At 46.6% G+C, this 24,443-nt stretch overlaps 2 protein-coding genes and 1 long non-coding RNA gene across 3 annotated transcripts in view; 2 read left to right on the forward strand and 1 right to left on the reverse strand.

Moving 5' to 3' along the window:
* The window catches only part of LOC136480294 (ankyrin repeat-containing protein At5g02620-like), a 37,320-nt gene extending 30,968 nt beyond the window's left edge, over nucleotides 1-6,352 (forward strand). Inside the window, exon 5 of the mRNA XM_066477880.1 lies at nucleotides 5,645-6,352. Coding sequence (XP_066333977.1) covers nucleotides 5,645-6,352 — 708 coding nt within the window. The remainder of the gene's footprint in view (nucleotides 1-5,644) is intronic.
* LOC136483961 (uncharacterized) lies at nucleotides 1,956-5,389 on the reverse strand. The gene is made up of 2 exons (XR_010765707.1): nucleotides 2,311-5,389; nucleotides 1,956-2,202 (listed from the first exon to the last, which is right to left on the reverse strand). It is a non-coding gene; the product is annotated as an uncharacterized lncRNA (long non-coding RNA).
* A 4,464-nt stretch (nucleotides 6,353-10,816) lies between the features above and the next one.
* LOC136482395 (uncharacterized) lies at nucleotides 10,817-20,381 on the forward strand. The gene is made up of 5 exons (XM_066479607.1): nucleotides 10,817-11,241; nucleotides 16,681-17,617; nucleotides 17,960-18,055; nucleotides 19,354-19,490; nucleotides 19,665-20,381. Exons 1-5 carry the CDS (start codon nucleotides 11,045-11,047, stop codon nucleotides 19,828-19,830), a joined length of 1,533 nt encoding a protein of 510 aa, XP_066335704.1. The 5' UTR covers nucleotides 10,817-11,044; the 3' UTR covers nucleotides 19,831-20,381.
* The last annotated feature ends 4,062 nt before the right edge of the window (nucleotides 20,382-24,443 follow it).

A 24,443-nucleotide genomic window follows, 5' to 3' on the forward strand; every position in this document is an offset into this window, starting at 1 on the left:
TTATTCATGGGCTTGTGATAAACTTGTTGCTACTCCTATGTTAAAATTGTGACAATTAAAAGCTAATCGCAGTTAAACCAGTGTCAGCCTCATGAACCCCATGTTATATTTGTTGAGTACGACATGTACTTACGCTAGCTTTATTTTTAAAATTATTTGGATAAAAATCCCGAATGGGTACCAGATTGCTAGAGTTTGGAGGATTTAGACGTGTGATCAACCAGTCAGTTGTCCCTATGAAATTGGAGTCTTCACCTAAGAATCGAAGTTGTCTTTCCGCTGTTTGCTATCTAAGGTTATATTCTTTATACTAAGTACATTATATATTGAGCGTTCTCTATTGATATTAGACTTATTTGTAGCTATATGTGAGATTTGACTTTCTGGACTCACATATGGTGTGTATCTGGTTTTGTTTTTAAAACTGGGTGCTACAGGAAGGATATAAAGAGTCTCTTGGAATTGCTCTTTGGGTGTTATTTTAGATTACCTTTCACAAAAGCAAAGATAGGTAATTTAGGTCCAAGTTTAGAGGGTTACTTTATGTATTTTCCATATAAACATATGTGAGTATTTTTTATAAAATAGATAAATTCAATGGCCATTATTTCCAACGATGATTAGAGTCTACCAAATTAAAGGCTATAGATGTTTCTAATTTTCTGAGATTCTATAGGATTTATCTTTTTCTTTTCTAGTGTGCAACTCTTGAGAATTAATGTGAAGGCTCCGTTCAATATACATCTGATTAATACTGTTAAGATTTACTATAATGTTAATATAAAAATTCAAATATAACATTTGAAAATAGATTGCAGATAATTAATGGATCTATCTAGACATCTGTTGACAGATTTGTCAACCTCAAATCTGTCATTTTTTTGGCAAATCAAAGGATGACACATGTGTCAGGTATTACAAGAAAAAATCTATCAAATTTGTATAACATATGTCAATATCAAACAAGATCCAAAACCCGTTAAAAATAGCACATCCAAAAATTATCAAACAATTAAAATCAGGTTCAATTCTCTGCCAGGCCGCACGGTTGGATTAGCTCCGCATAACACCCTCATCAAAGCTAATAACAGTGTCAACAGACCTAATAGTCGTGCCAAAAATCAGGTCCCTGGATTGCCAGGCAGAGAATGACGCCATCCCAATCAACTTGCACGATTGATGCGTGCTCAATAGTTGGAAACTAACTTGATTGTCAACGACTGGGACAGCAAGCGAGTATTAGTCTTCTCTTGCTTTATTTTCGTGCACTGCTGCCACGAGTGCATCCATGTACCCCAGTACAGGTCAACACACATGGCTTTGTCGACCGAGACAACTGCTCAAGCTGCTTCAATCAGCTGTTCCTGGTGATAAGCATGAACGGGGAGAGTTAGGAGGCAGGCCAGAATGCAGGAGACTCAACTCAAGTAGATTGCTAGCAGTTAAAAAGAGGCAGCTACATACGTACCCTCTCAACCACCACGGTGGTCCCGTGCGCGCTCGAGAGAGGAGAGAGGCGGACGTCCCACATGCGAACTGTGCACTGATGTTCAGTTAACTTTCTGAATGATCAGGGTTCCGATGTGCCAACCTTAACATTGGTTAGATCAACCAAGCTTGAGGAAGCTCTTGAACTCTTGCATGTTCTCCTCTGTCGTCGGGTAGTGCCCGCTGTGAGGCCAAATAGCCTGTCACAAACATAGAAGATCTGCCTCACAATGACATCTAACAAACTGGTCATGTGCAACTGAATATTTGCCCAGAATGGTAGCACATTGATAGATACCTTCAAAGTTCCATTCTCAACAACCAATCGCCCAGCAGTAGAAGTGGACCCTCTGGCAAGGAAGCTAGAGTGTTGAAATGTTCACTTTTTCTTCTGCATTTAAAGTTACAGGACAACATTACACGATGAACAGAGAAGTTTAGGATCAAAAGAAAATAGGAATGCTAACCTTCCAACGAACATTGTAGAGCTCTCCTCGTATATTTCCTCCACAGCATGAGGTTCTAAACTTTCTTTGTCCATCTGATCTTCAGACATTACATCAGAGGGCCTCCGACAGAACAGAGCTTTGATGACTCCTCCTCTAGGCCTCTTTAGTGGGGGGCTTAAATTTTCTGAAGGTAGTATGTCAACAACTATGCAAGTAGTGTCATCTCTTAATCCCTTTGAAGTGAAAACTTCCTACATAACAAGACCTATGAATACAAGTCACAAAAAAAGACAAGACCTGTGAATACAAATAAAACCATAAAGCATACCTTATTGACAAGGGATACACCAGGGATGAAAATAGGTAGTAGTACCTTAACAATTTGATTAGCAGCAGCTTCAGCTGGCAGACCCTTGGTGTAGTTTAGAGCCTCTTGAAAGCGCAGTGCATCCCACACACCATCACTGCTAATGACAAAGTTGTGCCCACCAGTAATGGACAACTACAATAATGTAGGCATCAAACCTCAGATCATTTGATTTAGATTGGCGGCCTTAAGCTGAGATACCATCGATCTTTATGATTGGTTTCCGCTACTATCTAATAATACGCACCACTGCACTTATAGACCTATAGACCTTGAAAGACACAATCCACCTGGCCAGCATCTGAGTGGACCAATCTGAACCTGTCCACTCACATGAGTATACCTGAATGGGCATCTAACTTTTACAATGCAACACACACACAAACTAAAAAAACCCAAACCAAATAGTCACACCTACAGCCAATCTTAGACATACTAAATTCATAGAAATATACTCTTACACATTCAGAGCAAATGACATTCAATTGTCCGAGCAACCATTTTCTCAAAAGGACATGGGCAAAGATAGAAAAAAGACAACAATCCAAAAACATAAATCTGAAATCAATCAATTTTAAACAACAGATCATACAAAAAAAACAAATTCTAAAAAATGAATAACAAATTAACATGATTGCTAAAAGCATTCATCAGCTCATCAAGTCATCAACAATACACATCCTGCTCACTCTTTTGGTCCCAGAAAAAGCAAAAAACACAAAGCTTACTAACCAATGATTGAAGGCTTGAAGCAAGCAACAAATGCAACTGAAGCAGCAGAAACACAAGTACACGGGGTAAATCAGCCATTCAACAGCGCAAAAAACCAATAATCTAACAAAAGAAAAAACACACAAAACAAAGAAGAGACAAGTAGAGACATACTCAACTCTAAACATCACAAAACACAAAAAAAATCCCCAAAATCTAAAACACACCAGTCTACAAAATCAAATACACACTCTGAACATCAATTGAGCTAAAAAAATCTGACATCTACCACAATCAACTCAACTCAGCTAAATTCACATTACAAATCATAATAACACAAAATCATAATTACTCAAAAATACCTCAGAACTAATAAACTACTCCAACACATAGAAAACACGATTGCTGAAAAAACATCAGAAACAAAATGATAATAGGCATTCAACAACCAATCTGAACACTAGAAGAATACTACTACTAGAGAGCAAAAAATAAAACAATACTTAGATCACCACATCCAAACAATCCCTTTATTGCTCCCTCACACATCACACAATCACCACATCAAGAACTAAATCAATCAACTATAAAAACACTCTACGCAGACACATGCTCTAATCAACTACTCAAATGCACACTTTAAACATCAACTGAACCCAAAAAAAACTATGACAACTAAATAAAAAAAACTACTTAGCACCAAAAAAATACAACTAATTGTAATCAAATACAAAAGCTTCACTTTTAAGAAGCAACCTACAAAAAAAATCTCAACCTAACCTAAAAATTACAAAACAAACAATCTACAAAACTCGTCCCAAAAAATAGAGACAAAAAAGAAAGAGGCAAGCAAAGGCATATTCAGATCCAAACATCTGAAATACAAAAAACCAAAAAATAAAAAACAGAAACACACACACAGACGCTCTCTCACACACTCAAACAGAGAGAGAGACATACACAACCACACAAACAAACACAACACACTCACACTCACACACACACACCCCAAAGCTGGCACCCACACATAGAAACACTCACACACTTAAAAAACTCACATACACCCACACGCATAGAATATAACAGTTAGATAAATATTGCCCTAATACATCACCCAACTTTTTCAATTTTGATTGACAAAAAAGTAACACTACCAGGTATGACCGAAAAGAAAGAAAAGGGCACGGCCATACAAAGCTATGGCAACAACTACATGCTTTAAGAAACGTTGACTATTCACAATTACTTATTTTACAAAAGATCAGCAGTATGATTAGCTACATCAGCAAACACTATCTTAGTAGCCATAGCAGTGGGCCGAACTTAAAATATGTGCCATTGCAAAATGTTCCCTGATCCATATAGCACACACAAAAAGTTTGGCAACTACGCTATTGAAACAGCTATATCACCACAGTACATGTACCCTGATCCATCCCAGGGAACTCAAAACAGACATAGGCAACTCAAAAGTTAACTGGACAGATACCTCCCGATGACTGTCTGCTTGCAAGACAATGACTACACCTAATCAGCTACAACTACAAGTGCAATAGAAACCAGATGACAATGTAACCACACAAGGTGCATCTCGCACATCAATGAAATAGGTAACTATGAAATGCCAAAGACCATAGCACCTGAGTGTGTGTGCTTTTGATTTAAAAGGGTCTACCAAACACCTAAAGAATCAACAGCTTTCACGAAGATTAAACTAACATGTGATTGCTGGAATCAGAAACACAGAACAAATATCTGTTGCAAAAAAAGGGTTCCCAGATCCATATAGCACGCACAAAAAAAAGACAACTATAGCGCCTCAGATCCTCAGTATGGTGCTTCGGTCCGTCCCTGAGAAGGGAAAGCTACAATCTCAAACACAAACAACCAACTCAACCCAACCCCATTGGAATCCATCCCGGTTGAGATCCTCACCAAAGTCTTGCTCCCTAGCCTCGACGTCGGCCGCACTCGTCAACGCCGCGGCCGCATCGACGAGCTGCCACTGAACCATCGCACCCACATCGGCACCAAAGCAAAGGCAGCACTCACAGCGGTAATAGCTCCTCGAATCAGCGGCAAAAAAATACAGGAACAAGAAACTTATGAAGAACAACGACAGATCCTTCAATCAGCAGTAGCTCCTCTACGGCCGCTGGAACAGGGAAGCGGCGGCAACGACCGCGCCCCACCCACAGCCCGCTGCGGCACAGGGCGAGCAGCCGCGAGGATAGCGCCCCACCCCCAGCACCCGTCCCAGCTCAGGGGAAAGGCCGGCGAGGGCGCCCCTCCCCCACCCCACCACCACCACCGCCCGACGTGGCACGGGAGAAAACGGCGGCGAGGACCTGAACGGCCTGAGCGACCGCGCACGGACAAGACGTGATTGGGGGAAAAGTCCGTGAAAAATAACAGGCTCACAGGTTCGATAGGCGCCATTTTGTACCCGTTAGCGAGAGTGTATACGTCCGAGAGGCTGCACGAATCCTAAAGCAAAAATGAAGGGCCCATAATTCAACAGATAAAAATTAGAAAAAACTGTCAACAGATATATAGCATAAATCATAATTAATTAACGTACAAGTAGGCTGTGTGAGTCAAGGTTTCCCTGTTTTTCGTCACTTTTCAGGACCCAGAAGTTAGGATACTCGATCTGCTAAGGGCTGCCGGTGCTAGACCTGGTTTTCGCCCACGTGGCGAGGAGGACGAAGACCCTAAACAACCAAACGAAGAGAAGGAGGCCGAGAAGATCAAAGATTCCACAGCGACCATTGGCATCGCTTCAGTGCTCATCATAACGATCTCATTCGCCGCAGCTTTCCAGTTTCCTGGAGGATACAGTACTGGCGATGATAACAAACAGCCAGCAGGCACACCGGAGCTCGTCAAGGTGGACTCGTTCGAGGCATTCGTCGTGGCCAACAACCTGGCGGCTCTCTGCTCCGTCATCTCCACCTTCAGCGTCATGTTCGCCGGAGTGTCCACCGTCAGCCTCCACATGCGCAAGAGGGCCTTCCTCGTATCCATTTGGTTCCTCAACAGCTCCGCCCGGAGCCTCGTTGCTGCGTTTGCATTCGGCACCTACGCGGTGTTGGCTCCGGTTGCTCGCGCAGCTGCTGTCCTCACATGGGTGTTCACAAGTTTCCTGGTGGCTGACATCGCTGGGTTCACGTGGATACTGATCAAGGACCAGCGGGCGCTTCTCAACAGGCGTGGGTGGTACGCAGTATGCCTCCAGGTTGCGAAATCCTCCGTGGTTATCACCCTCCTGGCTCTGTGGCCGTACGTCGTCATCGCCGGCTTCCTAGCATATATAAAGATCTTTGGAATTCACTGACCTGATCGAGGCACAGCCAGGAATTGGTTCAATGTATGTATGGTATCTTATTGCATTCATCATCGATCGTTGATTATTAATTATAATTGATGTAGGGTGATTTTCTTTATTAGATGTGACTTTGCTTTGTATTATATTATTCTCTCTGTGCATTCTAAATTATAAGATGTTTAGCTTTAATTTTACTATACACTTGATATACACTTAGACATGCTATACATAGCATATGTGCTGCCAGTGAATCGGTGAAGAAGCAAGCAGCTGATATACCGAATCGTCCTTTACTGCCGATTCAAAATCCGCCTATCACTGCCAGAATTTGAACCGGCAGTACCAAATCGACAGTGATGTACCGGTCCTGTCACTGTCGGTTTTTTTGAACCGGTAGTGATAACAACCTTCATTACCGGTGTTTTGTTGAGCCAACACTGCCGGTTCGTGGTACCAACCGATAGTATTGAGTCGAACAACATTGCCGGTTCGTGGTGTCAACCGATAGTATTGTGAACCGGTTCATCACCCAAGCTGGCAGTGATATTCCCATGATCACTGCCCGTTCATGGTTGCAACCGGTAGTGTTGATTTGGGCAACACTATCGGCTTAGTACTTGAGCCGGCAGTGCTATGCCTATTATCACCGATGGTTTTTGGTGAACCGGCTATGATCTTTTTTCGCATTTTGTTATCTAATGATTTATTTTATTATTTTTGTGTGGTACTTTATATTTCCTATGGTTACCGTAATGTAGACTAGACTCACATACATCACAAATCCATCAATATTTATATTACAAATGTTACGGTTACAATGAAAATGTACTTATCAAAGACGGTGACATTATCACAAATCCCTCAAGATCCCTATTACAATAGTATATCGAGCATCTCTTTATCAAATTGTTGTTTGTATTTCTTAGACCATGCAATGGAGAATGCTCCATCTTTAGTCAATACCTCGTCAAAGATGAAGGTTGCTAGCTCCTCTCTTGGAATCCTCTATCTCAAAGTCTAACAGCTTTTAGTGGCCAAGTTTCTTCCGCTGTTGTTCAAGCAAGATGATGTAGAAATGCACAAATGTAAGACAAAACAGTAGATCGTTTCATTGAATTAACCGATATACATAAAATGTGAAGCATACACACCATTTCATCTCCTTCCTTTGTTTTCCCTCTGAGGTAATGGAGCATTGCCCACATTACGTAGAACCTACATTCGTTGTTGGCCATCGGCTGTTCTAGGGTTTCCAATGGCATATGATCAACCTCGAATGGGGAATTCCTGTCCTCGTCCATTTTTGCCTTGATACTGTGTCACATTATAAAGTGTGAAATGCGGCAACATTAGAATATGTTATGTGATTAGAAAATAATATGCTATTGGGTTCACTTACTTATTTAGCAATGTAAGTCGGGGATCGATCTGAGAAAGTGACCTTTTCTTCGAGCCCCACACCTTGATACATGATTATGCAAGTTTGGTATCTATAAGGACGAAATGGAAACTACAATCACAAAGTCCTAGTTAATGAATAATCTTTTAAAAAAATAAGAAGCACAAAAACAAGGGCCGAGACCACATACTCGTAGTTGTAGATTTGGAGTATGTTCATTTTTTTAGAACTCAGTGAAGCATTTGGTCAACCTTTTTGTTAGATCTTTCACGTCACAGCCGTCATCGCCTCTGCATGTTTTCTCGTTTAGTTGACGGGGGCCAAGAAGGCTATATGTTTCAAGAACCCAGTGAAGCATGTTTTCTCAAATGTTGAAGATGTAGTTGAGATAATATCATGCAGATAGGGTACTTACATAGGTCCACAATATCATCATTTAAGGATAGGGTACTTACATAGGTCCACAACGTCATCATTTAAGGATGTAGTGGACGAACTAAAATCCTTATTTTTAATAAAATACTATTGATAGTCAATAAATAAGAGAGTTTAAAATTAACTTAAGGATATAGCAACTAATAAGTTCTAACTTTCAAAATGAAATATATAGATTCACAACATTATTATAAGACATGGGCTACAATGATAGTCACCACAACTTAATGTAAGGTTTTAATTAAATGCATATTGAAGATGCACAAAAAATATGTACATGGATGAAAAACATATAAATTAATAATTGATAAGTTTATCATAACTCAGTAGAGATTATAGAGAATGTGTATATGTATGGGCATGTCTCCCTCACAGGTGACTGACGCTCGTCCTCACCGCGACTTCCTCCTCTCCCATGCCCCCGCCCTCCTTCACGGTCCTAGCCCCGATGTTCTTCTTTCCTCCATTAGTTTCCTTGCCATCAACTATCATTGTGGTGTTTTTGTGGCTTACTACCTTCCTCAGCAGCTGCCGTTGAAGCCTCTTTCACCCTGTCCTTAGCACCAACCCCTTTTCCCATGCTCCGCCCTCTCCTCTTCTCCCTTCTCGCCCAAAGCGTCTTCAAGATTCAGTCGTAGACTTCTTGGTCCATTCCCTTTTATGGGGAGGAACAAACTTCTTTAGTGGACTAATGACTTCTTGCTCTTCCCTGTCTTCACCACCCAATCAACCAGCTTTATCACTCCCCCTGCGCCAAGAGAGTAAGTCACTTCTTCTCGGATCATAATGACGTTGGCGAAGTCCCCCACTCCCTCTCTCCTCGTCCAAGCTAGTATTTGAACGCCATGATGAGCTTCTAGACAGTTTCTAACCGCCATCGTCCCATCTTCTCTTTTCAGAAATGTACCTTAGTTTCTTTGAGTATTGTTGTGTCTCCCCTTCTCCAAGATCATCGCACAAGCTTTATCAATGTGCCCTATTATCCCACATGTGTAACAAAACTCCACCAGGAACTTGTAAACGATAGGGCACCACACAGGATTGTCATCCTCCTCTTCCGTCAGGAAAATTCCATGCATGAAAGGTTTATTGATATTCAGTTTAACCTTGGTTCGCAGGAACTGCCCAACCGCCGAACCATTCTCATATAGTTCCATCTCCACAAAAGAACCAACTTCATTCCCAATCACCATCCCCGTCTCCTTGTTCATCATGACTAGCGGCATACCTAAGGCATGTAGCCAGATCGGCACATGATCGAAGGAGATGTCCTTCACCCTCTTCCTTCCATCAAAGTCTACCATCACTATCAGATCCTTTCCGAAAACCCATGGACCATCCCCCAACGCCCTTCGCTTTCCTGCCGGCTGGTGGAAGGTGAACAGAAAGTGGTTTGATCCGAGGTCTTTGCAGTCTATACCGTGGATCGGGCACCATATATTCCCTAGCGCCTAAGCCGGCCCATCCGTGTTCACCGGCCGATCTGCCAACACCTTTCCCGGTGGCTTGTGGTTCCACCGATCATGATCCACCAGCATTCCCCACCAACACCCTGATGCTTTTCTTCTTAGCCTCCGAAAGCTTCACCTTCTCCATCATTCCCTCAACGGTCTCCATCTTCCTTCCGTCTGCCTTGAATCACCCACCCTCCCTGGCAGGATCTACCCCGAGGTGGGATAAACCCTAACGAGGTTTAGTTGTGGCGTGACTACTAGTTAGCAGAGGAGGTTCGACTCCTGATTGGAGGGATTTACGTGGGCACCAGTGAAGAATCGGATGTGGACTCAAATTCACATCGAAACAGGAACGAGGGAGAGAGAGAGAAGGAACCCTAACCACTACACTATACCCTCTCGAGTCGCCATAGGCGCCGAGAACTCGAAGCTCCTGAAATTCTACTCTCACAGAGGAATGAGCTAGAATGAAGCTAAAAATAGTAGCTTTTCACAGCTTCACCTCGTACTTGTGCGCCTAGTGTCAGTGTTTTAACCGAATTTGACCCATTGGGGGGAGAGAGCACGGTGGCTAATCCCAACCTATTGCATGCAGACCGTCTTTAAGCCTCCACACAACAAAGCCTAGAACGCCTGTTTGAGCAGCCTATCAGCCACACGCTTCTCTAGCTTCTTCTTATATTGTCGAACCCGATACACAGTAGTCTACCCTTTGCGCCTGACATGTTTCAATCTTACCTCTCCGTTTTCTCACACGACATGGCTGCATCGAAGCTAAAAGCGAAAGCTGCTCCATTAGATCAGTTTCAGTAGAGGTTTCATGATCATTAAATAAACTGACATATATAGTATCGATGAAAAAGACTAAAATTTTCATAGGATGTAATAAGCTTCATGCTTGTCTATACTATTTTTATTTAATACATGAGTCTAAAAAATTAGGACATGAAACCTCACGCTAACCTGGCCTTAGATATTCCGTTGGTTTCTTTTTTTTTTAATGTATGTTATCGTGTTGAATTAATGAGACGTTTATTATACCACATCGTTTTATCGGGACATTCTGTGTCGTGCTCGCTCGTCCAAACTTTTGACACCAAATGGATGGATGGATGGAGGAATCCAGAAAAATATCCAGAAAAGCTCCTGCCACCAGCACTTGATTCCTGCAAGTCGGCAAGCCGCGAGAACCTCAAACATTCTCTTCGCCCTGCCTTCCTGCCTCCGCTAGTCCGCTGCGCTGCCACTCCCGTCCTTTCTCAGGCGTCACTGACCAGCAGGCCCCACGGGCTCGGCCCCCTCCTCGGCTTCGCTTCCGCCTTCCGGTGACAAGCGAGTGACCGATCTACTCCGACCCACCCACCACCCACCGCACCACGCGAGATCTCTCGCCACCAGGGCAGGCTCCCTCCTATGGATCTCCGCCGCCTCGCGGTGTTCGCGGCCGCCCTCGCCGCCGGGTGGTGGGCCCGCGGCGCGGAGGCGTCGATCCACACCTACGACCTGGAGCCCTTCCGCGAGGTGGGCAACGCCTTCCTCCTCTCCGGCGGCAGCGAGGGCATCGTCGCCGACGAGGCAGACCCCGCCGCCCCGCCATCCTCCTTCATCAAGTGAGGAACTATCTCTCTCTCTCTCGACCCCACGCCCGCCTCCCCCCTCCCTCACTCCCTGTCTTCGGATGGCTGGAGAACGCAGTGTTTGGCCGTAGTTTCTAGAAGCTGGTTTGATGCTAGAGCTAAGGAAACGGTGGAGTTAGAGCGCGCCACTGGAATGGGAACTGGTTGCTGGAGCTGACGCTGCTCTGCTTGCTTGGTGCCACATTTGGTGGAAAAGTTCTGCTCCTGGGTAGTGATCAGTATGTGATTGGTAGTGATCAGTATGTGATTCGTTGTGGAATGTGCAAGGGGTTCGCGATGCTTTGGAAATTTGGGCTCGTGCTGAGGAGCTGGATGCAGATGGGTTTGTGCTGTGCTTAGCCTGTTTTAATTTGAATGGTGCTGCCCACATTCATCTTACTTATGGTGGGGCTCAGCTGTTTGGGTTGTGTTAAACCAGCGCATTTTGGTTGTGTTTTATGGCTGTGTGAGCGATAGCAGTAGGAGATGGGAGGAACTGGGGGAGAAGGTAATCGGAGGAAGAAGAAGCAGCAAGAGATAGCGCGGAAGAGTTCTTAGTTTAGGAATCTGGCTTAATGTTTACAAAATGCATGATGTCTCTCTTCCTCACGCCGAACTGATATATTCATTACAGAGGCTCTGCCTCGGTCACGCATGTAAGCGTCAAGCGTGCAGGCCCATTGCTCGCCGAAGACTCGCGGGTTTGGCTTCCTGGGCCTTCTTCCTCTGGGCCGGTTCCCGGGTGTTCCATCTTCCTCCTGGGCCGTGTTACTACGGTGGCTGACATCCCCTCCCCCTTGGAACACTGCTTGCCCCCAAGCAGTGGCGCGAGGAAACTCCTGGCGAACAGCTTCAAAGTCCTCCCATGTGGCCAACGCCGACGGCAAATTGTTCCATTTGACAAGTACCTGAGGTATAGTAGAAGGACCACGGGCCACCATACGAGTCTGCAGAATCTGTTCTGGAGCCAAGTGGATGGCAAAGTCAGACGGTAGGGTGGGGATTACCTGATGATTGGCACCAACAGCCTTCTTCAGTTGTGAAACATGAAAAACCGGATGAATGGCCGAGTGAGCAGGTAATTCAAGCTTGTAAGCCACTGAACCGACACGAGCCAGGATACAGAATGGGCCAAAGAAGCGGAAAGCAAGTTTCTGATGGGAGCGAGGTGCCAGGGAAGTTTGGACATACGACTGCAGCTTGAGGTAGACGAGATCACCCACTGCAAAGCTGTGCTCTGATCTATGTTGATCAGACTGTTTCTTCATCCGATGCTTGGCCCGGTTGAGGTGATGTTGGAGAAGCCGGTCCATCCACTGACGGTCTGAAGCCCAGACGGTGACCTCCGGATGAGAGACAGCAGAAGGATCAACAGCCAGGAAACGTGGAGGATATCCATATAGCGCCTCAAAGGGTGAACAACCGATGGCCGAATGGAAGCAGGAATTGTACCAAAATTCTGCAGATGGCAACCACTGACTCCACTTGTTGGGGCAGGCATGGACAAAACACCGCAAATAGGTTTCTAGGCACTGGTTGAGCCGCTCCGTCTGACCATCGGATTGGGGGTGGTAGGCGGTGCTGCGGCAGAGGGACACATCAGCCAGCTTGAACAACTCAGACCAAAAGTGACTGGTAAATATGCGGTCACGATCCGAAATGATAGAGCTCGGAAGGCCATGTAAGCGATAAACATTCTGAAAGAATGACTTGGCAACTGTGACAGCAGTAAAAGGGTGACGGAGGGGAATGAAATGGCCATACTTGGTCAGTAGATCAACTATTACCAGCACACAGTTGAAGGTATGAGACAATGGAAGTCCCTCGATGAAATCCATCGATATCACTTGCCACGCCGAATTAGGAACCGGCAAGGGCTGCAATAGGCCGGGAGATTTGGATCTATCATACTTGGACTGCTGACAGACAGCACAGGACTGCACAAACTGCTTGACTGCAGTTTTCATACCTCTCCATGCAAAACATTGCTTGAGCCTCATATATGTTACTGGTATGCCAGAATGTCCGCCCCACGAGCTAGAGTGAAATTGGGAGATAAGCTGTTGTTGGAATGCCGGGTCATCGCCAATCCAGACTCGGCCCTTATAACGGAGTAAGCCAGACTAAAGAGAATAATGAGGTATAGCCGTTGAGTCAACCGCCAACTTGGTCAGCAAGGTAGTAGCAAAAGGGTCCTCGCGATAACTGGCAAGCACAACAGAGATCCACGAGGGTACCAAAGAGGTGACTGCCGCACACACAGCTGGAGGGGAGGGGTGGCGAGACAATGCATCAGCTGCCTTGTTATCAGAACCTGAGCGGTAGACAATCCAGCATTGCAGGCCCAGCAATTTGGAGAAAACTCTTTGCTGCTAGTGAGTATGCAACCTCTGATCAGTGAGCTGTGTCAGGCTTTTCTGATCGGTAAGAATCACAAACTCCTGAAACTGCAAGTAAGGACGCCATAGTTGCACAACAAGCAAGATCGCCATGAATTCTTTTTCATATGCTGATAAGCCACGTGACTTGGAGCCCAATGCTTTACTGAGGAATGCCAGGGGGTGACCGTCTTGCATGAGAACCGCACCGACACCCGACTCAGATGCATCAGTTTCAATTGAGAAAGGCTTGGCAAAATTGGGAAGAGCCAGCACCGGAGCTTGACAGAGGGCAGTTTTCAATGTCTGAAAGGCATAGTCGTGATCAGGAGTCCAAATGAACAAGGCATGCTTCTTCAAGAGGTTGGTCAGTGGCTTTGAAATGATGCCAAAGTGGCGAACAAAGCGCCGGTAATAACCGGCAAGCCCCAGAAAGGAACGGAGTTCTTTGACTGAACTCAGAGTGGGCCAAGAGGCAATAGACTCCAGCTTGGAAGGATCAATACCCACACCGTCCCGATTGATAACATGGCCGAGATAAGAAATCTTGGTCTGGGCGAAGGAGCATTTTGACATCTTCAGCTTCCATTGATCCTTAGACAACAACTCAAACACAACTCGTAAATGCATGAGGTGCTCCTCCCATGTTCTGCTATAGACCAGGATATCGTCAAAGAAGACCAAGACGAACTTCCGAAGACAGGGAGCAAGAGTTGTATTCATGGCATCTTGGAAGGTACCCGGGGCTCCTGTGAGTCCGAAGGACATAACCCGAAATTCAAATTGACCAAAGTGTGTTTGGAAGGCGGTTTTGAATTCTTCGCCCGATTTCATGCGTATTTGGTGAAAGCCGGACTGTAAATCCAATGTTGTGAGGCTCGTAAGGCTTTGAACTTGTCTTCAGCCGAGGTTGGAAGAGCTTGGGGCAGCCGCTTACTCTCGCCATCAGCAAGCTTCGGTGGCGGTGGAGGCAGCGCCATGGCACTAGGCCACGCCGGCTTATAGGCAGGTGATATATCAAAACGCCGAGTAGGCTTCTTGTTGAGTCCCAGCGCCTCTTCCTGTAATTGAGCAAGAACACAAGCAGTATCCAAAGTAGATGGACGTTGAACAAGAAGAACAGCTTTGATTTCATCACGCAAGCCATCAAGAAAACACTGAGTATAATAGAGTGGGTCTGGGTGTTTGGTATAGGCTTTCAGATCGTCTACTAGAGCGACAAACTGATCTATGTATTCATTGACAGGGCCGGTTTGCCGAATCTGGAACAAGTGACGTAGCAGGGGCTCGTGCTCATCCCTGGCAAAGCGCAATAGCAATTGTGAACAGAATTTAGACCAAGTGATTGTCTCAAGCTGATCCTCAACAGAAGAGAACCAACGTTTGGCTGCACCATGAAAGTGCATAGTGGCAGCCTGCACCCAAACCACGGACTCAACACGATATAGTTCAAAGTAGTGAATGGCTTGCTTGATCCACAGCTTAGGATGATCCCCCTCGAACTTAGGGAAATCAAACTTGGGAAGCTTGCCGGTATGGCCGCCCCTAGAACCCCCCTGATAGCTGGAATCGTAATAACCTCCTGGGTGTGGCTGAGGTGGACGTGGTGGTGATGGGCGTGGAGGACTTGGTAACGGATGCGGGGAAAAAGGATGGCAAGGAAACGTACCCTTGACGGGAGGTGGAATCAGAGTGGTAACCACTCCGAATGCACCTTCCCGGTTCATGATTTCGACGCGGTGCCCACTGGGCCGAGGGGCTGCGGATCCCACAGATGGGCGCGGGGCAGCTAGAAAGTCACCGAAGCCGGCGGACTTGAAGTGCGGAGTGACGACGGGCTTGGCGTCGCGGAGCGAGGCACAGGGCGACGCAGGAGCCGAGGCAGACTTGGTGGCGGGCGCTGTCGCGATCACCCCGGGAGTCGCAGACAGGCCGTCCACCATCGAGCGTTCCATGTACTTGGACATCTTCCCCACTTCCAACTTTAGTGTTGCGAGCTTGTTGACTTCGAGGCGAAGGTCGTCGATGACACCGTCGACCCCTGGGCGCCATTCGTCGAACACCTTGGCTGCAGACTCCAAGGCATCCAGACGGGTGGAAGAAGACGCCGCGGTTGAATCGAGCTTTCGCTCCAGACCATCGAATCGCTTCTCCTGGGCGGCGAAACGCTTATCGAGCTCGGCCAGCAGGGCCTTCTGGTCGGGACCCATGGCACCACGGTTGCGTTGAAGACGGGTGTAGTGCTCGTGGGTGGAAACGAAGGCAGGATCCAGATCGGCGGAGCACGCCACAAATTGTGACTCCGGGATTGGAATTACGGAATCCCCAAAGGGAACTACAGCTCACAACTCCGATTCAGGGTTAGACCAACCAAATCCTGTGAAGTGCGAGCAATCGATGGAGAAAGTGCGCCGAACAACCGACTGGTGCCGAGAATCGATGTCTCTGATACCACTTGTGAGCGATAGCAGTAGGAGATGGGAGGAACTGGGGGAGAAGGTAATCGGAGGAAGAAGAAGAAGCAAGAGATAGCGCGGAAGAGTTCTTAGTTTAGGAATCTGGCTTAATGTTTACAAAATGCATGATGTCTCTCTTCCTCACGCCGAACTGATATATTCATTACAGAGGCTCTGCCTCGGTCACGCATGCAAGCGTCAAGCGTTCAGGCCCATTGCTCGCCGAAGACTCGCGGGTTTGGCTTCCTGGGCCTTCTTCCTCTGGGCCGGTTCCCGGGTGCTCCATCTTCCTCCTGGGCCGTGTTACTACGGTGGCTGAGAGGCTGCCTTTTTACTTTGTGTTCAACTTGTACTTACCTATATTGCCTACCACATTGAACCAGAGCAAGCTTTAATTTCATTGGTCTTTCCTTTTTTTTGTTGCATTAGCCACTGATTTGGAGAATTCCATCCCATTTGTGTACAGTTATCCTTTCAACGATCACAAATAGGCTTAAATTTGTACAATTGACTTTACTACTTGGCTACTTTTGTAAGACTTAAACCATGTGGTGTGGTGCTGAATTTGATATACTAAATGCCCTGTCTTACTCTCTCAGGTTTGTGAATGTTACATTTTGGAGAACCCCAGAAGCTGCGGAATCACACGCAAAAATGGCACATAGTACGGGCTTGGTACAGGCTATACTATTTGAAGCTGCAGACAGGGATAACATTGGGGGATCTGCCTATGGCGGACAGAGGTCCATATGTTGTACCCCGGACCTTGCTAAACTAGAGGGCTGCAAGCAAGGGGAAGTAATCAGGAGGCCGTCCTCTGATGATCCAGATTGGCCCTACATGCTAGACACGCACTTCAGCGCTAATCACCTTTCAGTGAAGTTAGAAGATGAGCCAGTGCGCATTACAAAGACAGGCATGTACAACTTGTTCTTCATATCCTGTGATCCAAAACTGAGAGGCCTTACTATGAGTGGGAAGACTATCTGGAAGAATCCTGGTGGGTACCTACCGGGACGAATGGCTCCTTTGATGAAATTTTATGTTCTCATGTCGCTGGCGTATCTGTTGGTAATGATTGTTTGGTTTAGCCAATACATAAGGTTCTGGAGGGATATATTGCCTATCCAGAATTGGATCACTCTAGTCATTGCACTTGGTCTGTTTGAGATGACACTATGGTACTTTGAATACTTGAACTTCAACAGCAGTGGTGTGCGGCCAGTTGGAATCACAACTTGGGTGGTCACTGTTGGAGCTATCAGGAAAACAGTTTCGCGTCTACTCATCCTTTCTATCTCAATGGGTTATGGTGTTGTTCGTCCAACTTTGGGAGGTCTCACTTCCAAGGTCTTGCTACTCGGACTTACATATTTCCTGGCGTCTGAGTTGCTGGACATCTCAGAAAATGTTGGAACAATTAATGATATATCAGGCAAAGCAAGGCTTTTCCTCGTCCTTCCTGATGCATTTTTGGATGCTTTTCTCATACTTTGGATTTTCACTTCTCTTTCCCGCACTCTAGAGAAGCTACAGGTAAGCCAATTTAGTGTAGTTTAACAAGTAGAAGCATTTCTATTTGTCCTTTCTTTTTTTAAATTCATACATAGACTTTGTGATCCACAAATGTTAGTACTTCCACATGTAACGCAGTAGTCCTTTGTTATTTCAGGAAATGTGGCTAATTTAGATATGCCATAGTGATTAGTATGCTAGAAATTCTTAATACTTGTATTAAGGATGAAGCATGTATTCATGAATAGTGCAAGTAGGACAGCCTCTTCAACTGTTAGAAATTGTTAGGAAGCCTGTTAAATCTAGATGAAGAATTGTGTCTTTGTGTTGCTTCTTAAACTTTCTACTTTTCTCGTTCATCAGGCAAGGAGGAGTTCCGTGAAATTGGATATATACAGAAAGTTTACAAATGCATTGGCTGTTTCTGTGATAGCTTCAGTTGCCTGGATTGGTTATGAGGTATGTAAATATCTCTAAATAAATCCATAGTGAACATTATGTCTGTACAGGAACATTTGGGTGCATTTCTTCTAACAACATAAGATTATCTTGCTGCCTTTTGGTCCATTGAATTGCTGTAAGATTAATGAATATCCAAGTTTTTCGTTATCTTTATAATGTCCTGAAGTTGTGCCACTCAAATACGAGGAAATGAGTTGACCAATGGACTTGGGATTTTTTTTTTCTTATTCATGTATAGGGATATATTTGATTGTTACTTTTTCACTGAATTCAAAATAGTGATCTTTTATTATTCCAAATATTTTCTCAAAGAAACGCTTCTGCCATTGAAGGAAAAATATCACCATCAACATGTCACTGTTACACTTTTAGCAGATTTCCTTAGGTTTCAGTTTTTAATACTGACTTTTGTAAACTAATGATTATGCTTTAAACAAGTTTCTGCTTGCAAATTTGCAATGGCTGGTCTTGTGCCACTCTGGATCAAACTACTTAGGAGAATAGTCATTGTGCTAATATTGGATATTGAATAAAATTGTGGTATATCTTTTTTTTTGCGCATAAACATTGTGGTATATCAACATGTTTCTGTGATTAGAATAGTCATTTTATTCTCATCTTATTTTCCTGTGTGTTCAAGAAAAGTACTCCCCATGTTATTTATTTCATTGAAATCATCTTCACCTGAGGAGCCAATTCATAAGAATAAGATATAGTGATCTAGACTAATAGCTAAGACCCTCTTTTTTAGTGAGCTTTCTCTCAAAGTAATATGCTACTCCCTCTATTCCAAATTATAAGATGTTTTGGCTTTTCTAGATACATATCTTTTGTTATGCACTTAGATATACACTAGGTCTAGATAAATAGTTAAAGCAGTGTATCTAGATTCTAGAAAAGTTAAAATGTCTTATAATTTGGAACGGAGGGAGTATTTGCTACCAAAACCAATGGCATCAAACTAATTGATGAATGGTATGCAAGTTTTACCACCACCAAAGGCATGAAACCAATTGTGAATGGCATGCAGGTTTTGTCCAATGCATGTGTCAGTATTATTCATAGGCTGTTGGATTCGTTGAAGTTATTCTGATTCATGAGCATCTATGATCAAACAATTTTTCTGCATATACATAAACCTCTGAAGTTTCCGTACAAGGAGAAAACATAGTTTCCTTATTAATTGATGATATTTAAACTGGCATAATTTATTTGAAATTTCTTTTTTGAGAATCTTCAGTTTTGAACCTTGTAGATTTGAATCACCTATTTGTTACTGTTGACTCATTTTGTAGGTCTATTTTAAAGCGACAGACCCCTTCAGTGAGAGGTGGCAGAGTGCCTGGATCATAACTGCCTTCTGGGATGTTCTTGCGTTTGTGTTGCTTCTTGTGATTTGTTATCTGTGGGCACCATCCCAAAGCTCACAAAGGTAGTTCTCTTTCATTTTCAATGCGATGCATAATCTAGCTGGTTGCCGGTAGCTTCTTGCCTTACCATATCATCCATGAAGTGCCAAACAATTACCAACTTCATCAATAGAAAAATAGCAGCTGTTCTATGTGTATGGACTGCTCCGTAATCAATATGCCATTTCTTTGTTCAGATATGCATATTCAGGTGAAGCTGCTGACGATGATGATGAGGAATCTCAATCTCTGACGAAAGGAGATGGTGAAGTAGGGATGGTAAAGATTGACAAGGACAGAACCGCTGGTGTTAGTGGTGCTTTCAGCTTAGAAGATGAGGCTGAGGAGGACAAGCGGGAATAGCGATTTCTTGTTCCTGATGCCCAGGTCCCAGAAACAATTGAGATATTTTGGAGCAATAATGTTCCAAGAATACTTCTTTTGCTGTCTAATTGTTGGCGGTCCAATCTCCACTGCCCATCTGTTCCAAAGTTGCATATGGTGGTTGTAGAAGTTCTTTGGTGGTCCAGTCTCCAATGCCCTTCTGTTCCAAAGTTACATAAGGTGGTTGTAGAAGTCTCCAATGCCCTCCTGTTCCAAAGTTACATAAGGTTGTTGTAGAAGTGCCATTTTATCCGTTCCTGTGAGGCATATGGTTTGGGTTTGATGTAGACCTCAGATAGGCCAAGGTGTTGCAAATTATTTATAACAATGTACAGCCGGTTTTACATTTTCTGATGCATAATCACATTCTGCACAAAATTGTTGAGCGAAGAATTGACAGATTCACTTCCAGGAGTGGAAGCTCGCATCCAATCGGAGAATCAAAAACTGACTACTACTGATCAAGTCAAGGAAAACTCACTATCAATTTATGATTACACGAAAGTTTAGTATGTAAAAGTTTTTCAGAAGTGTCTGGCACAAACATTATCCCCCTGTTTTAGGCCGAGGTCAGACCGCATCATCTATATACATTTGATTATGCTTATCAGCTTTTAAGACCCTACTACCCACCTGTTCTGCACTATTGTCACAGCTATGAAAATGCTGGCATCACCATTTCATGTGCCCTTAGGCTATCTCCAACGGTGCAGCCCCAAAAACAAATACACATACCGTGGTTTAGGTTATGCACAGTACAAAGATAGCGTACCCAAAACTTCCGTTCTCCAACAGCCAACCCAAAGGCAACGGAGGAGGAGCCGGCGGCCTCGGGCCTGGCGGCGCGCGGCGAGCTCTGCCCCGGCGGCCCCGGCGAGCTCGGCCCCAGCGCGGGCGCGGGCGGACCTCGGCCCCGGTGAGCTCGGCCCCGGCGCAGACGCGGGCGGACCTCGGCCCCTGCGTGGGCACGGGTGGACCTCGGCCCCGGCGCGGGCGCGGGCGGACCTCGGCCACGGCACGCTCGGCCTCGGCGCGGGCGCGGCGGACCTCGGCCCCGGCTCCGGTCGTGGTGGTGGGCCCCGCCTGCGTGGAGGAGACGCAAAGGGAAGGAGAGAGGATGCAAGTTTGGGTACCGTGTATCGTCGGACGCAAAATGCCTGCTGCGTTTGGCTACTCTGTTGGAGAGCGATTTTTCCCTGTAAAAGTACTGTGCACGACGTAAAATGGGTATGGGTCACGGTTTGGGTACTTGGTTGGAGACAGTCTTACACACTCAAATAGTCAAATCCAATGCAGTACAATGCCACTGATAGGACGTGAGGTCCTACCGGAGTTGCTGCGGAGGTTGTAGGGATGGAAGAGGGGAGAGCAAGGTCTGATCTCTCGGCGATGGCGTGGTGCTGTGGCGACGAGAGGAAGAGGCGACTGTTGCTCGTTGCTGCTGCCCTAGGGCTGTGTGTGAGAGGAGGCAGGGAGGCAAGGAAGTCACGTATGCAGCCCTTGGCCCTTGAGGTTAGGCAAATAATGTTTGCCTTGCTTATCTTCCAATCATCCCAGATTACAAGTATTTATCCTTCCATATAGATGCTATAATTAAGGAACTATATTTATCTCTAAGAAAATACCAAATAAGCGATATATTGGGCCTCTAAGCCCCTTAACAGAGCCAGCCCCCCTAGCCACTATTGGGCCTGCGCCTGGCATAGGGGATGCCGGTCATAACATCTCTCCTCGCCTGCGCAAACAGCTCGTCCTGAAGCTGGAAGTCGGGGTAGACGTCGCGAAGATGCTGGAGAGGCTCCCATGTTTGCGTCCTCCGCTGGCAGGCCGCGCCATTTGACAAGCACGTGCCACACATCTCGCCGAAGTTGTGGACGAAGGGCACGCTCCGGAGCTGGCAACAGCCGACCATCCGATGTCTGCGGCAGAGGAGCAGGCGCCCCTAGGGGGATCACCTTTGTGGGGCTTCAGCAGCCCCACATGGAAGACATCATGCAGACAGGCGCCCTCCGGAAGCCGGAGGCGGTATGCCACCTGGCCAATGCGCTCTAGCACTTGGAACGGACCGGCGTAGCGAGGGCCAAGCTTTCCTTTGGCGCGGGGCTCGAGGGGCTGGGCAGAACGGTGGAGCATGCACAACCATACCCAATCCCTGATGGCAAACTCCCGGTCGCGGTGGGACGCGTCGTAGTATTTCTTGGACAGCTTCTGTGCTTGGAGAAGCCTTTCCTGAATCTCCGCGAGCACCTCGTCGCGCTCCCGAAGAAGGCCATCCACCGTGTCCGTTCTGGCCAACCCGGCCGTGTAGGACAAGATGGCCGGGGGTGGCCGGCCGTAGACCACCTCAAAAGGTGTGGTGCGTAGTGCCGTGTGGAAGGAGGTATTGTAGCAGTACTCCGCCCAGGGCAGCCACTCCACCCACGCTCGCTGCCGGTCACCTGTGACACACCGAAGATACATTGCGATGACCTTATTGACCACCTCAGACTGACCGTCTGTCTGCAGGTGGAAGGCCGTGCTCATGCGGAGCGTGACACCGACCATCTTGAAGAGGTCATGCCACACATGACTAGTGAAAACCAGGTCCCTGTCGCTGACGATGGAAGAAGGGAACCCATGCAAACGAACAATGTCGTCAAAGAATGCACGTGCGACCGAGGCAGCGGAGTAGGGCTAGGCGAGGGCGATGAAGTGCGCATACATGGAGAATCTGTCGACCACCATGAGAATGACGGATTTGCTGCCGACCTTGGGTAGGCCCTCGATAAAATCCATCAAGATGTCCGCCCAAACCTAGGACGGAACGTCGAGGGGCTGCAGGGACTCTGTCTTGTTCCGCTGACACACGACGCATGCCCACACAAAGTCTTTGACAAGAGCGCGGTCGCCCGGGATGTAGAAGTCCGAGCGCAGGCGATGGAGCATCTTCTGGACTCCCTCGTGGCCCACTGAGTGAGCCAGGAGGAGCACCTGGTGACGCAGGTCATCATAAGATGGCACGAATATGCGAGCACCGTGGAGTAGGAGACCATCGTCGACGCGCCAGGGTGAGGCCAGCGTGCCTTCCTGGAGGCGCTGAAGGAGAAGCTGAGCGTCCCCGGCTGCTGCTGTAGCCGCGCGGATGTAGTCGAGGAGGGTGAATGTCGGCGTGGACAGCAAGTGCACAGCCGCCCCTGAAGCAGCACCGTCCTCGATGTCACGGTGGGACAGAGCATCCGCCACAGTGTTAAGCCATCCGGGGCGATATTCCATGGCGAAGTCGAACCCAAACAGCTTACTGATCCATTGGTGTTGCGGCACGGTGGAGAGGCGTTGGTCTAGCAAGAACTTGAGGCTGTAATGATCCGTGCAGACCAAAAAGTGACGCCCCCACAAGTATGGCCGCCAATGACGGACGGCCTAGATGAGCCCGATCAACTCACGTTCATAAGCCGCGAGCTTGAGATGATGTGCAGCGAACGGTCGGCTGAAGAAGGCGAGCGGTCTGACGTCCTGGTGGAGAACCGCGTCGAACCCGGTGCCAGACGCATCACAGTCCATGGTGAACTGCTTTGCGAAGTCAGGCATTTGGAGTACAGGGCCTGTAGACAGAGCCCACTTGAGCACCTAGAATGCCATGTCCGCCTCATCGGACCAAGCGAACGCATCCTTGCGCAGGAGGCGTGCCAGCGGGGCTGCGATGACGCCAAAGTCACGGATGTACTTCCGATAGTAGCTGGCAAGGCCCAGGAAGCTGCGCGGGCCACGGGCGGACTATGGGGTCGGCCACAACGCCACAACGGCCACCTTGTCGGCGTCCATGGCGACACCGCCCGCTGAAATCACATGGCCGAGGTACGCCACCGAGGAGGCCCCAAATGAGCATTTGGAGTGCTTGAGCCCATAACGCGTCGAGGACGATGTGGATGTGCTGCAAGTGCTCTGCCCATGAAGAGCTAAAATGAGGATGTCGTCGAAGAACACCAGCATGAACCTGTGGAGGAAGGGGCAAAGCACGTCGTTCATCAGGGCCTAGAATGTTGCCAGAGCGTTGGAGAGGCCGAATGGCATCACCAGAAACTCGAAGTGCCCGTGGTGTGTGCGGAACGCCGTTTTGGTGATGTCGTCAGGATGCATCCGCACCTGATGGTAGCCCGAGCGCAAGTAGAGCTTGGTGAAAAACCTAGCGCCATGCAGCTCATCGAGGACCTCATCAACCACCGGGATCGGGAACTTGTCTTTAGATGTCTTGGCGTTGAGAGCGTGGTAGTCGATGCAGAAACGCCAGGAGTTATCCGCCTTGTGCACCAACAGCACGGGGGCGGAGAACGGGGTCATGCTTGGTCTGATGATGCCTTGGTGAAAGCTCTAGTTTGCTTTTGGTGAATTGATGAAACCCTAAGTGCTAACCTAGTTTATCAAGTGATCATGAGATAGGTAGTACACTCCAAGTTGCGAAGCAAATAAAGATCATAGCATGGTGAAGATGATGCCATAGTGATGATCAAGTGCTTGAACTTGGAAAGAAGAAAGAGAAAAACAAAAAGCTAAAGGCAAAGGTATAAACCATAGGAACTATTTTGTTTTGGTGATCAAGACACTTAAAGAGTGTG

This window comes from Miscanthus floridulus, chromosome 9 (assembly GCF_019320115.1).
Source record: "Miscanthus floridulus cultivar M001 chromosome 9, ASM1932011v1, whole genome shotgun sequence".
Taxonomy (NCBI): Eukaryota; Viridiplantae; Streptophyta; class Magnoliopsida; order Poales; family Poaceae; genus Miscanthus; species Miscanthus floridulus.

What these genes read in the sequence shown, in the direction of transcription:
- LOC136482395 (XM_066479607.1), top strand. Translation starts at nt 11,045, where the DNA reads ATGGATCTCCGCCGCCTCGCGGTGTTCGCGGCCGCCCTCGCCGCCGGG. An exon ending in CCGCCATCCTCCTTCATCAA is followed by an intron (nt 11,242 to 16,680) that starts GTGAGGAACTAT and finishes TTACTCTCTCAG; the next exon opens with GTTTGTGAATGTTACATTTT. An exon ending in TTGCCTGGATTGGTTATGAG is followed by an intron (nt 18,056 to 19,353) that starts GTATGTAAATAT and finishes CTCATTTTGTAG; the next exon opens with GTCTATTTTAAAGCGACAGA.